Below are 15734 nucleotides of genomic sequence, written 5' to 3' on the forward strand. Positions count from 1 at the left end.
TTTCGGTATCGACCATCTGGTGATGTCCGTGTGTAGAGTCGTCTCTTGAGTTGCTGGAAGAGGGTGTTTGCTAAGACTAATGTTTTCTCTTGACAAAACTCTGTTAGCCTTTGCCCTGCTTCATTTTGTACTCCAAGGCCAAACCTGCCTGTTACTCCAGGTATCTCTTGACTTCTTACTTTTGCATTACAATCCCCATGATGCAAAGGAAATCTTTTTTCGGTGTTAGTTCTAGAAGTCTTGTAGGTCTACATAGAACAGGTCAACTTCAGCTTCTTTGGCATCAGTGGTTGGGGCACAGATTTGGATTACTGTGATGTTCAATGGTTTGCCTTAGAAACGAATTGAGATCATTCTGTTGTTTCTGAGATTGTACCCAAGCACTGCATTTCGGACTCTCTTGTTGATTATGAGGGCTATTTCATTTCTTGTAAGGGATTCTTGCCCACAGTAATAGACATAATGGTCATCTGAATTAAATTCGCCCATTCCCATCCATTTTGGTTCACTGATTCTTAAAACACCAATGTTCACTCTTGCCATCTCCTGCTTGACCTTATCCAATTTTCCTTGATTCATGGACCTAACATTCCAGGTTCCTTTACAGCATCGGATTTTACTTTCACCACCAGACACATCTACAACTCAGCAATGTTTCTGCTTTGGCCTAGCCTCTTCATTCTTTCTGGAGCTATTTTTCTGCTATTCCCCAGTAGCATGTCGGACAGCTACCAACCTGGGGGACTCATCTTCTGGTGTTGTATCTTCTTGCCTTTTCATACTGTTTATGGGGTTCTTGAGCAAGAATACTGGAGGGGTTTGCCATTTCCTTCTCCAGTGGGCCACATTTTGTCAGAACTGTCCACCATGACCCATCCATCTTGAGTGACCCTGTACGGCATAGCTCATAGCTTCGAGTTACACAAACCTCTGATTCATGTGATGATTGTGGTTACCTTTCTGGGATTGTGGTTTTCATTCTGGAGGTTGTGGGACTGTAGTTCTTGCTTCTTCTGTTTGCCCTTTGATGGATGAGGCTAAGAGTCTAGTGCAAGCTTCCTGACGGGAGAGACTGGCTGTGGGGAAATCTGGGTCTTGCTTTGGTGGGCAGGGCCATGCCCAGTAAATCAAATCCCTTACAATTATACAGTGGAGGTGACAAGTAGATTCAAGGGATTAGATCTGATAGACAGAGTGCCTAAAGAACTATGGATGGAGTTTTCTAACACTATAGAAAGCAGTGACTAAAACCATCCCAAAGAAAAAGAAATGCTAGAAGGCAAAGTGGTTGTCTGAGGAGGCCTTACACGCTGAAAAAGAAAGAGAAGTTAAAGGTGAAAGGGAAAGATATAACTAACTGAATGTAGAGTCCCAGAGAACAGTGAGGAGAGATGAGAACGCCTTCTTAAGCGAACAATGCAAAGAAATAGAGGAAAAACAACAGAATTGCAAAGACTAAAGACCCCTTCAAAAAAAACTGGAGATACCAAGGGAACATTTCATGCAAAGATGGGCACAATAAAGGACAGAAATAGCAAGGACTTAGCAGCAGCAGCAACAGAAGCAGAAGGGTTTAAGAAGAATTGGCAAAAATACACAGAAGAGCTATACAAAATAGGTCTTAATGATCCAGATAACCATGATGGTGTGGACACTCACCTAGAGGTGGACATTCTGAAGTGTGAAGTCAAGTGGCCCATAAAGCATTACTATGAACAAAGCTAGTGGAGGTGATAGAATTCCAGCTGAGCTATTTAAAATTCTAAAAGATGATGCTGTTAAAGTGCTGTAATCAATATGTCAGCATATTTGGAACACTCAGCAGTGGTCACAGTACTGGAAAAGGTCAGTCTTCATCCAATCTCAAATAATGGCAATGCCAAAGAATGTTCAAACTACTGTACAATTTCATAGGCTAGCAATACTCAAAATCCTTCAAGCTAGGCTTCAGTAGTAATGTGAACTGAGAACTTCCAGATACACAAGCTGGATTTAGAAAAGGCTGAAGAACCAGAGATCAAATTGACAACATCTGTCGGATCATCAAAAAAGCAAGGGAATTGCAGAAAAACATCTACTTCTGCTTCACTGACTATATACTAAAGCCTTTGACTGTGTGGATTACAACTGTGGAAAATTCTTAAAGGGATGGGAGTACCAGACTACTTTACTTTACCCGCCTTCTGAGAAACCTGCATGCATGTTAAGAAGCAACAGTTAGAACCGAACATGGAACAATGGACTGGTTCAAAATTGGGAGAGGAGTATTATAAGGCTGTATGTTGTCATCCTGCTTATTTAACTTCTATGCAGAGTACATCATGCGAAATGCCAGGCTGGATGAATCACAAGCTGGAATCAAGACTGCCAGGAGAATTAAACAACAACTTCAGATTTGCAGATATTATTTTAATGGAAGAAAACAAGAGGAACTAAAGAGCCTCTTGATAAGGGTAAAAGAAGAGAGTGAAAAAGCTGGCTTAAAACACAACATTCAAAAACCTAAGATCATAGCATCTGGTGCCATCACTTCATGGCAAACAGGGGGAAAAAGTGGAAATAGTGACAGACTGTATTTTCTTGGGCTCCAAAATCACTATGGACAGAGACTGCAGCCACAAAATTAAGACACTTGCTCCTTGGAAGAAAAGCTATGACAAACCTAGACAGCATATTAAAAAGAAGGGATATCACTATACAGCAAAGATTTGTATAATCAAAGCTGTAGTTTTTCCAGTAGTCATGTATGGATGTGAGAGTTGGACCATAAGGAAGGTTGAGCACCAAAGAATGAATGCTTTTGAAATGTTTTGCTGGAGAAGACTCCTGAGAATTCCCTGGACAGCAAGGTGATCAAATCAGTCAATCTTAAAGGAAATTAACCCTGAATATTCATTGGAAAGCCTGAGGCTGAAGCTGAAGCTCCAATACTTTGGCCACCTGATGCAAAGAGCCGACTCATTCAAAAAGACACTGATGCTGGGAAAGACTGAGGGAAGGAGAAGAAGGAGGAAAAAGAGGATGAGATGGTTGGATGGCATCACTGACTAAATGGACAAGAGTTTGAGCAAACTTTGGGAGAAAGTTAAGGACAGAGAAGCCTGGCATGCTGCAGTCCACAGGATCACAAAGAGTCGGACACAACTTAGCAATTGAACAACAACAACTAAACTTTAATCAAAGTTTTTAAGTTTTTTTCTCCTTAGGTACTTATATATTTGATAATCAATTTTATCTTTACAAGAAAGTAATCTGGGAAATTACTACTGTCAAAGTATTTATTGCCCTGTTTTCCCTAGGGCTGCCCTTTCTGTCAGAAGACTCTTGCTCCACACAAGGTCATTCTTGCCCCACTCATTTAAGGATTGGCCACATGACTTGTTTATATAATGAAATGTGAACTGAAGTAAATGTGCCACTTCCAGGCTTTACCATCTCCACGTGGTTGCACCATCTTTTTTTCCTCCACTAAAAAAATAGCAATATCCCAGAAAAAGGCAGCTTCTAAAGCCTGGTTCCCACAGTGAAGAAAATGGAGCTGTTTCTCAACTGCTGCCAATATTATCATAAAATGAGGGGAAAGTAAAACTGCGTTGTATAAGCATTTAGATTTTTTTTGGTTGTTTATTTATTACTTTTAGCATCATTTAGTTTCATTTATTGATACAAACAAGTATCTTATCCTAATTAAATACCAAATAATATTTTCAGCAATGCGTAACAGCTAAAAAAAATCGTGATTGTGTATACATATATACTGTCTAGAACCACAGGGTTAATGTATGAACAGATGGAAACAGTTATCTGTCATACACTGGTAATCATACACCCTTTTAAAACAAAGAACTAACTGAATTAATTTATAACTTTTTGGAGTAACACTGGAACTAGATACTTGTTTTTAAATGACATTCAAAAGAAAAATATGATGAATATTATTTTGATTAGAAAACAGTAAGAGGTGCAAAATTATATGAATATAGTAACAAAATGAATGGAAAGTCTATAATCTCCCCCCCGCCATCTACTTATAAGATACTATATGGAAACTCCACTTTGCTCATGATTATCAAAACTTTTTCCTATCTCCTTTTTCCCTTTTATGCATTAAAAGGCATAAGATGGCCAAATGAGGCCCCTCTGAAGATACAATGTTTATTTTATATATTTGTATTTACATTACACAAAGAACTAGTCTGCTCAAGATAATTTAACTTTTGACCTTAAAAAGTCTTATCTGTTAAAAAATTTGGTGGTTACCTAACAGGACATACTCTATACCAAATAGAACTGAAGTCAGCATTATTTAAGCATTAGATGTTTTATTTTTACCTTTAAGAAATTAGTGAGCTGCCTCTTGAAAGGGATCACATTGCTTTAAAAAATTATAACAGAAAAAAGCAGCCACTTTTCTGGTATTATAAAGAACAATGTGCTTTTAGATGCTGTTCAAACAGGAGCCTCAAAAATAAAGCTAAAGAAAATGAATACCGAAAAATAACAAAGCAAATATTTCAACCTGTCAAAAGAATTAGAAAGCCTGTGAAGAAGAATTAGAAAGTCTGTGAAGAAGGGCTGTATATTGTCACCCTGCTTATTTAACTTATATGCAGAGTACATCATGAGAAATGCTGGGCTGGAAGAAGCACAAGCTGGAATCAAGATTGCCTGGAGAAATATTAATAACCTCAGGTACGCAGATGACACCACCCTTGTGGTAGAAACTGAAGAAGAACTAAAAAGCCTCTTGATGAAAGTGAAAAAGGAAGAGTGAAAAAGTTGGCTTAAAACTCAACATTCAGAAAACGAAGATCATGGCATCTGGTCTCATCACTTCATGGGAAATAGATGGGGAAACAGTGGAAACAGTGTCAGACTTTATTTTTCTGGGCTCCAAAATCACTGCAGATGGTGACTGCAGCTATGAAATTAAAAGACGCTTACTCCTTGGAAGAAAAGTTATGACCAACCTAGACAGCATATTGAAAAGCAGAGACATTACTTTGCCAACAAAGGTTTGTCTAGTCAAGGCTATGGTTTTTCCAGTGGTCATGTATGGATGTGAGAGTTGGACTGTGAAGAAAGCTGAGCACCGAGGAATTGATGCTTTTGAACTGTGGTGTTGGAGAAGACTCTTGAGAGTCCCTTGGACTGCAGGGAGATCCAACCAGTCCATTCTAAACGAGATCAATCCTGGGTGTTCTATGGAAGGACTGATGCTAAAGCTGAAACTCCAGTACTTTGGCCACCTCATGCGAACAGTTGACTCATTGGAAAAGACTCTGATGCTGGGAGGGATTGGGGGCAGGAGGAGAAGGGGATGACAGAGGATGAGATGTCTGGATGGCATCACCGACTCTATGGACATGAGTTTGGGTGAACTCTGGGAGTTGGTGATGGACAGGGAGGCCTGGCGTGCTGCCATTCATGGGGTCGCAGAGAGTCCGACTGAGCGACTGAACTGAAGAGAACAAAAGTTTACTGAATGATATTAGTCGTTCCCTAAAGTTGTGGAAGAGCCAGAAATAAGTAAAGGAAGAACTTGTTAATTTTAGTAAGACTTAATACAGTATTAGTAAGATAAAACATTATATTGAAGAAAGCTATGATTAATTTTGACACATTAAAAATTATTATATTAGGGTAGATACTAAAAAAGTATAAAAATTGATATTTTTACTTTGATCTAGTATATATATATTTTCTGGAGAAATCTAAAGGTGTGAAAGGAGAGGATTCTTCTATTCCCTTAAAAATAAACAAACTAAAAGAAAATGGATCCAATGGCCACTGTTAAACCAACAAGTAGAAGCAAGATTGTTTTTCTAAGGTCACAAGGCACAACATGAATTCTGGCATTAGGCCTTCTTTCCACTGAGGGAAGATCAATTATCTGTTTCCTCTCCTCCCTTTCACCTCTAGCACCTTTTGGCCCCTCTTCCTTTCTACTTACCTCTCATCTTCCTGTTTCCTTCTACCTCCCATTCCATTTCTAACGAATTATTATTGCAAAGGTATGTCTTTCTTTAAAAGAAAGTATTGCTCAAGTTTATCTAATTCAATTTCACCAAGCAGATGGCAATATAAATGCCAAATAGTCAACTAAAGGAGTAAAAATATATATCCTACACCTCCATAATAAATGACGTTTACAAAAGGAAATGGAAGGGATAATATAGGTATTCAAGCAAAATCCCCTAATATAAATTGAGATCTATTTTCTAAATTCATAAAAAATCTATAAATTACATAACACAAATCTCATAGGTAGAGGAAATAGTTTTCTAACATAATTTCATACTGTAACTATAGTCCTAACCATCTGGAAGCTATAGCTGGGATAAAATGAATCATTCAAATTTTGTTTTAGCACTGCTAAATTTTAAGTGACTGTGGTGGCAACACAGCACAATGGCTAAAAAGGAGGCTTTTAATCCTGATCTTACTACATACTAGCTACATGACCTTGAGGAAGTTATTTAAGTCTCAGTTTCATCAACTGTAGAACAGAAACAATGAAAGGCAATGGTGAGGGTAAATGACATAATGCTTATAAAATTGTTAATAAAATCTCTGGCATACTGTGCAGAGTTCAAAATATGGCAATTTTTACTATTAGCTCTATATGCCTTCCACTATATGCTGCTGCTTCTTAGGACTATCATAATTCACCCAGACACATCTTCCAAGGGAGATAACACTTTTTGCAACATGAACATATTAATATGTTACCATATTAATATGGTTAAATGGTGATAATTAACGAATGAAAATTATAACTATAGATGAAAAATTTCAGAAAATCATGTTTTCTGTTTCTTTTATATTTTCTATCTTTGGCTGGATACATTTATATTTATATTTTAACAATACTTCAATTAAATAGGAAATAAAGAAATGAACTACTGAAAGAAGAAACAAACAATTATTAATACAATAAAGTTGAGGGGGATTCGGGATGGGGCGGGGGGAAACATGTATACCCATGGCTGATTCATGTTGATGTATGCCAAAAACCACCATAGTACTATAAAGTAATTAGCCTCCAATTAAAATAAATAATTAAAATATAAAATCAAATAAAGTTGACAACCATCCCCCCCCCCAGTTCCTGCTAAGGCAGTATGATCTGAATTATCTAGCATCTCCTGGATCTGGTCTTCAGAGAGTAGCTATGGTCATGCTCAAAGTATTAGATCACATAAAAGAAGAACTGCATGTACCCCCACTAAAATTGAAATTCCATCCTTATAATATTCAAGTTGAGACATATTGTGATTTATAGTAAACTAGTACCCAAATTAAAAAAACTTCAGAATTCAATAAACCATCTACAGATTATTTATTCTGTCCCTATCTGAACACAACAGAATGGACATGGAATCTACAAACTTTAAAAGGAGCATATTTATAAGTGAACGTTCTCCAGAAATGGCCCAAGGAAACACTAATACCATAACAAAATTTTCATAATAATGAAAAATAGAAGTCTTCTGAGTTCTCTTGAGATCACAAATACATTTACTACTACTCTTTTAAAACAAGGGTATTTGCCAAGCTAATGTATAAGTATTCACATCTCAAGTGAATTAAAAGGAAGGGAAAAATAAGATTTACTAAGGGTGAATAAGTTGACAAAACTAAGCTACAATTAAATAACAAAGGCTTTGTAAATGTCTGGGGGTACCAAGGACATAATACTCATAACCATCCAATAGGAAATTCAAGTAAATGGAATTCACTCAGTCTCTTCTGCTCTTCTGAATTCAGAAGCAAGGCCGAAGAACATAATACTTAATGAAAATCTTAAGGGATGTACAAAGGAAAAAATTTTCCTACATATTACTTGTACTAATACTCATTACAGGGAAACCAGACTATATGGTGAGGCACATACAACACGACTGAATTTAAATACACACATATACACATCATTTATTTTCTATGCCAAGGTCAGCAAAGTAAGAAGTTAATTTCCCATTATACTACAGCACTTTAATTTGTAATCAGAACCCTCACTGCTATATATTTACAAAGTTCTGCTTACCTTTCTGTTCCTTTACGTTCTAACACAAAACACTTAGTATCACAGCAATTTACCACAAAATGAAGATGCTGTGAAAATCCTTTGGATTTGTAATTTACTTAGGCAAACTACTCAAATTACTTTTTAAATCAGTATAAGAGTAACAGGAAACTACAAAACGCTACATAACTTCTGAATCTTATTAGAAATTACCCACCTTTAGCTTAGTCTAGAAAACTTGACTATAGCTTTAAAAATGTTGCAAAGTTTGCATGACCATAAGCTTGAGTATGTAATACAACTGAAATTTAGAGATATCTGAACAATAAACAGAAAATGGAAAAAACCCCTCTATATATTTAGTATCTTCATATTTTCTTACTTACTACATAAAATTGGAGAAGAGGGTGTTTGCAGTGTCAAAGTGGAGCCATCTTTCCTTGTGATATTAACTCGAAAAACCAATCTGGCACGAGTGCTCTTTTTCTTGGAACCAGCAATTCCTATTCTGGCTTCAACATCAGCATTCCTCAATTTCAATATCCCTACGCAGTCAACCCTAATACAGAAAAAATATATTAATTGATAGTTTCTGCTGTATAAATAGTAATATATTCTTAAATATTTTCTTTTTAAGTATAATTTGCTTCTTTATTAATTTTTGAATATGTAATATAATTATTCCAAATTTTAAAAAATAGAGAAGTGTAAATTCTAAATATTCATAACTTCTCTGGTCAACTTTTTATTTATAATAATAATGGGAAAAAACAGTATAGAAATCACTATTTCAAAATCTGAACATAAGTTATGGTTTATAAGAGATATTTTGACAGTATACTAACATATATGGAATTTAGAAAGATGGTAACGATAACCCTGTATGCGAGAGAGCAAAAGAGAAACAGATGTATAGAACAGTCTTTTGGACTCTGTGGGAGAGGGAGAGGGTGGGATGATTTGGGAGAATGGCATTGAAACATGTATAATACCATATAAGAAACAAATCACCAGTCCAGGTTTGATGCAGGATATAGGATGCTTGGGGCTGGTGCACTGGGATGACCCAGAGGGATGGTATGGGGAGGGAGGTGGGAGGGGGGTTCAGGATGAGGAACACATGTACACCTATGGCGGATTCATGTTGATGTATGGCAAAACCAATACAATATTGTAAAGTAATTAGTCTCCATTAAAATAAATAAATTTAAATTAAAAAAAAAGAGAGAAAAAAGAGATACTTTTGCTTTAAAAAATTAAATTTATCCTCTTCCTTTTTATACCTAATTCAGATATTAAAATAAGGAACAGATTTTACTTGGGAAAAAACTAGCAACTGTTTCCCCCCAAAATGAACACTGTACCATTAAAATGTACACTTTAAATATTTAATGTTATGGGAAAATGCTCATAGTAAGTGAAGAGTAGGTTACAGAGCAGTGAGTACAGTATCATCTCATTTTATCAGAAAAAAGGATGAAAAAATAAATGTCAAAATTGTAATTAGTTCTATTAAGTTGGAAGCTGGCATTTGAGGAGTATGTTTTTAGCTTTCTATTACTACTATTTTTACTAATTTTAAATTTTTATTCTGTTTTCAACTTATAAGGAATAAGTACTATTTTTATAATCAGTAATCTCTATCTTCCACCATATACATTTACTTTTATAATCCCAAAAGTTAAAAAAAAAACTTTATTAAATATGTTTCAAAATTTCCCTTTTCCAACTTATTATTTCCCTCTTACTTATTCAAAATAGCTTTAAAGAAAAAAAAAACACCAAATAAAGAAAAGTCTTTAGCTATCCAATACAAATAATTACAAGGTCTATCCCATATCAATATTTGCTGCTGTTAAGTTTATCTTTCAGATTAAAGGTCCTCAACAAAAGGGGTAAGGAAAAAAAATTTTTAATTTAAATCCTTAACACTTGTAATATATTTCAGGAAATGAAAATGCATAACATGAAAAATAGGTAATCATAGGACATCATTTTTTTTTAACACAGGAAAACAGAAATAAAAGGTAAATTTAGACTAACAATATGCTTTTTCATTCCAAGATTGGTTAAAGATACCATGAATGATGTCTGTCAGTTTCTACTGCAAACACTACAAAAGTGGAACTTAGGAAAGCAAATCAAATTGGTTGTAATTTTAGTTTTTAATGTTAATATTATAAAACCAACATATAAGTCTATATTATTTTGCCAAAAGCCAGCATTCCACCTTGCTTTTATATCCTTGCCATTCACTATGGGAATTCTCTAGCAAAGGGCAAGAATTCATTTCCTCCACTACAATTCTGCCATAATCTATTCTTTTTATTTGCAATGCTTAAAACTAAAAATCTTTTATATTTACATTACAAACTAAAAACTTTTCCTTCTATTGCAAAAGTGTAATGAACTAAGAAAAAAATTTTTAGTAAGTACTCACGCCAGTGTCATATTGTTGCTTGGATCAAGGCCAACTTCTATAACAGTAGTGCCTTCGATATCCACTTCTTTGCAGGGAGTTGTATTTCGCCCAGTTACCCTGCAGGCCTGATAAAATCCATGTGGTTTCACTCGACCAGAGTCATTGCCCACAAACACCTGCAACACCACTGGCTCATTATGGCCTTCCAGCTGGAATGGATAACATGGAGCATAAACACTAATTTGTATTTCAAATAATCGAACTGTAAAAATCAAACATTTAAGGTCAAGTCTTATATTATTATATTTATAACTGGATTACAGTAAAGAAATAAGTCCTTCAGAAAAACAGAGGAAAAATGTTTTCATAAAGGAGAATTAGCTAAATTTTTCAAGAAAACTTTTAAGTTTTAGTTCTGCAATAATCACATTTTAATTAAAATTTTAGATGTGTAATGAAAAATTATCATTTGTAATTAATTTTTACAACCAAATGACAATGAATACACAATCCTTTGAGGTATTTATAAATTTGTGGACTGCCAAAGCATCTGGGTTACTCAGGATTTACCACCACCACTAACGGAAAGTTCACTAAACTGTGTTAGTGGCATCATCATCAAGTAAGAGTACATCTACTAAATTTTTACTCTGTGAAAGTTATTGGGTAGGAAAGCATTTGACCTTCAGCTATATAAACAATAGAGGAACGGGCTTATTTTTATAGACTAGATGCATATATGCAACATCATAAAATCATGGGCCAGAACTAATATTATGATATGAAAAACTGCTGGTTCAAACCAGGACCTATGGGTCATTTACAGGTCTCTAACAAGCCTTCATAAATTAAACTACAGTTTGTATGCTGATGAATAAATAAATTGGGTTCTTGATAAGGTTTATAGTTAAACATTGAAGCTGCTAATACAGAACATAGAAAATCACAAAATAACTTGTACAATGCACATCAAAGTGCTTAAAAATAACTCATAAATGTTTTTTATTCAAGAATAGCTGTATCTCAGTATCAATGGTATCATAATGAGTCAAATAAGCAGTCCACCCAAGCTGTTAGTCAGCAGTACCAGAGAACAGTGTCTGACACATAGAAGGGTACCATATCTGTTGAATGAGTGAATAAATAAACTTTTAACATCAGGCAATTCATCCCCTATTACAGGCAATTAATCTAACAATACTTCTATAGATGAGTACTTAGACAAAACTTACTTAAAGCCAGAGCAGTTAGGTTAAAATTTTCAAACTATCAAAATGTCTGGCTAAACAAATATTTACACAAAGCATAATTTAAATGTTTCACTTGCCTGTTACTTGTCCTAAGTTTGGGGGACTAAAGAAGGACTGGTGTGGTGAGCAGTAGAGGGGTAGAAATGATATGGTACATGTAACTATTAACCAACCTTATAATGGTCATGAGTAAGTTTCTTGATTTCAAGTTTCTACCATTATTTCTTTCATGCATAAAAAGAAAGGCAGTTCAATGAAATTGCGTTCAACTAAAACATTTACACAAACTGTATTTACAAGAATCTACCCTGTGACTAGCCAAAATTCCTCCCTGTTTAGTATTTTGCAAGGGGTAGGAACACTTGTTAAATATTCCCTACCCACTTTTATTTTGGTTTGTCTTCAAAGAGACAAAATCTTTATAATAAGGTAAGCCAGGTGCTGAAATTTAACTGCTCCTTCTTTTTCCTTTTAGTCTAAGTTCTGAAACGCTAAAGACTCAATTGATATCCTGTTTCCTAAACTGAAAACTTAAGTTACCTATCAACCAACTCTTTTCAGAGTTGAGTAGACCTGATTGCTTTCGACATCTCAAAAACCTTATTTTCCAAGTCCACAATAATTTCTACAATATTTCTTTGGATTCACTTTAAAATATTTTTAATATACAGGTTTGGAAAGAATGTAAAAGAGTTGCTACCAATGTCAAACATAAAGGGAAAATAGTTCATGATTGCCATATATTTTACTTGTTAGAGCACATTCTGTTTCCATTTAAACTAAAATTCAAATGACATCAGAGCAACAATATTTGGCTTATGATTCAGACTTTTACTTTAATTTCTAATATATACAGCAATTAGTTTTATTTTAGACAGCTTTTATTGGTTAAAAACAAAATAACTAATAAATAAAAGTGGATAAAATTCTTCATTTACTGCTAAATAAAATAAGTACCTTCACTGTAGGAAAGCCTTGCTGTGTTCTGTCCTTTACTGAGCCACGACTACCCTCAGTCAGGTACCGAGCTCTGTGCTGGGTCTCAGGTTGTACAACTATCTTCAGCTCCTTTCCCTCACTTTTAACAGGATACTGTCCACATAACATAGGGCTCTTCTTTACTCCAGTTCCTTTTTGGTTTTCCAATGTTCTGAGAAATCAAAGCACAAAGTGGAAAAAGTATCAAAAAGAGTTTTCTACAAAAGTCATCCAAGATAAAGGAAGAAAGAGAACAAGCAATAACATAAAAAACAACTAATTACCTTACTGACAAAATAAATACAGGCTAAGGAATAATACATTCCATAAGCAAAGTATCTTTTAAAACTTTGTAATTAAAAAGAATGTGTGTGTGTACATACAGATATATATATACACACACACACACATTAAGTCACTTTGCTGTACAGCAAAGATTGGCACAACATTATAAATCAACTAAATACTTCAATTAAAAAAACTAATAATTGAATTTTGTAATAAAGTTGGACAGGGAAGACAAAGAATGCATATACGTAGCAAGAGGAAGGAAGACTGAATGCAATAAACCAAGTATAACAGGAAGGAGAATAGCTAATGTCACTGTAACCTTTCACATTGTACTTCAGTCAAAATAAAGTTTAAAAATTACATATATGTGTGAGGGTTACATAAAGTTACAAGATTATCATTATCTTCTAAAAGGTCTTGAAATGCAAAAGTAGGGGTAGCAAAAAGAAAAACAAAAAAACATAAAAGGCCTTAAAAAAAAAAAAACAAGGTACATGTGCATATTCTTTTGGATATCTTCCTCAGTATATCAAACTGAGAAAGTTATACTAAAAAAAAAAGTGATTCGATTTTTATTTGGAAATTAGCTTTATTCTAAACAATCTTTCCCAGAAGTTTAATTTTTCAGAGTATTTTCATTTGTGATTAAATAAGCCTTCAGCATATAAAAAATGTATAATCTGGGCTTTAAAGATAGGCAATTCAACATTTTTTTAAGTTGGGTTTCCAGTGTTTACTGATATATCATGCATTTGCTATGCAGAATGTATGTTCGAAGAAATATTTCAAGTGGTGGTTAGGACTTCAGGTCAATACATTTAATCTGAAGTACTGTAAATATGTGATAAAAATAAATAGAAAACAATACTATAGTTTAAAAAAATTGCCTATGTATATTTAAAAACAGAATCAGGGCCTATAACGCTTTTGGCATGATTTTCCCAGTCCTAAAGTTTACACTTATATTGAAGATACAGGATCCAAGAGATGACTGTGGCCAAAATCCTGTCCAAAAGCAAACAGGTCCCAGGAGAAATATTATGACTTCAAACATAGGTGGCTAAGCAGCCTAAAACCTAGCTCCAATGTTTACCTCTCCATTTTCTTTCTTTTTTTTAATAAAGTTTTTTTTTTTTTAATATGTGGACTATTTAAAAACTCTATTGAATTTGTTACAATATAGCTTCTGTTTTATATTTTGGGTTTTTATTTTTTTGGCCTTGAGGTATGTGGGATCTTAGTTCCCTGACCAGGGATCAAACCTGCACCGCCTTCATTGGAAGGTGAAGTCTTAACCACTGGACTGTCAAGGAAGTCCCTACCCCTGTCATTTCTAATCAAATTGTTGCCTCAGTAGTCAATAATAAAGAGGGAAATGCTACATTCTCAGTGGAATTGGGACTGGGGTGAACACATGGCTAGGAAAGGGACAAAAGAATGGAGGGAAGAAGGGATGCAAAGGAATGCAGTCAGACTGACTGAGAAAAAGGGTTCAGGGTTCTGAGGGGGAAGTACTTTGCTCCATCATCTTCATATTCCTTAAATCTTGCACAAGTCCCAAAACAAAAGAAGCTGAAAAATATTTGCTGATGAAGGCAAACTTGTTGATGAAGTTTGACATAATTAAGTCACAGATTACCTGTATAAGTAATTTAAAAGGCCCTGGAAGAAAAAATTCTATGAATAAAAGTATGGAATCAAAGTCAGAACAAAGGGCAATAAATTCTATTTTTTCATTATTCTGGGTAGAAACTCAAATCTTTGCAGTGAATACAGTATTTTGCATGTGAAATTCTATAGTGATACTGTTTTTTAATCATTTGAAAAATCAAAGCAGGGACTCCTCTGGCAGTCCAGTGGTTAAGACTGTGCTCCCAGTGCAGGGGGCGAGGGTTTGATCCCTGGTTGGGGAACAAAGATCCCACATGCTGCACAGTGTGGTCAAAAAAAATTTTATTTATTTAAAAATCAAAGCAAAAATATTCACTCAAACCATATAAAAACATCCCCAAATATGCACTGAAAGGGACTAAAATTAGTTGTATTGATTTACTAGATTATAGATTATTTCTTGTCTTCTTTTTTTCTGCATTTTTCAAATGTTTGTAACTAATATCTATTAACTTTACAATGAAAAATGGAAGACTTTTAGTCTGAAATATAAGAAAACTGTAGCACATCATTAATTTGGCAAGATATGGCTTGTATTCACTTATGGTAGCCAAAGCTATATTTATGAGGATAAATAAGATACTAAGCTTGATTGTTTCAATAAAACATTTCATTTGGGATGAAAACTATTAAGGTAATGAAGTATACACATTATGGTTTAAAGAACAACACATGTAATCAGTTTGTGAAATGATACTTTTAAAAGCCCTTAAAACTAACTTTATTCTCTAGGTTTAAATGTAAAAATGGAATACACACATATTTAGATATCAGGCTGTGTAAAACTGAACATCAACTAATTATTAGAAAAGTATTCATTCAAATTACTAATTTTTAATGCTTTATGGCTTAAAGAAAAAATAAGAAAATAGCAGCTATTTGTATGGGATTTTACTTTTAAATTGACTATCTAAAAAGAAAATCCACTATCTTGCCATATTCCATTCAGAAGTCTTAAAATGATAATTTAATTCCTCTGTGCTGCACATCATTCTGGTTGCCTGTCACAAAAATAATTTTTACTACAAAATCCCTAAAACAGTTTCACATATATCATATCTTAATCTCTAGGAATATCTAGAAGAGACACTGGGCT

The 15734-nt window shown here is 34.4% G+C and overlaps 1 protein-coding gene across 10 annotated transcripts in view; it reads right to left on the minus strand.

Annotated features, from left to right (window-relative positions):
* NFAT5 (nuclear factor of activated T cells 5) overlaps positions 1-15734 on the minus strand; it is a 119395-nt gene that overhangs the window by 29339 nt on the left and 74322 nt on the right. For all 10 annotated transcript variants that reach the window (XM_027516126.1, XM_027516121.1, XM_027516120.1 and 7 more), the window contains 3 exons: positions 12656-12848; positions 10467-10657; positions 8413-8585 (listed from right to left, as the gene is read on the minus strand). In XM_027516126.1, coding sequence (XP_027371927.1) covers positions 8413-8585; positions 10467-10657; positions 12656-12848 — 557 coding nt within the window. The remainder of the gene's footprint in view (positions 1-8412; positions 8586-10466; positions 10658-12655; positions 12849-15734) is intronic.

The sequence above is a fragment of the Bos indicus x Bos taurus genome, chromosome 18 (assembly GCF_003369695.1).
Source record: "Bos indicus x Bos taurus breed Angus x Brahman F1 hybrid chromosome 18, Bos_hybrid_MaternalHap_v2.0, whole genome shotgun sequence".
Classification (NCBI taxonomy): Eukaryota; Metazoa; Chordata; class Mammalia; order Artiodactyla; family Bovidae; genus Bos; species Bos indicus x Bos taurus.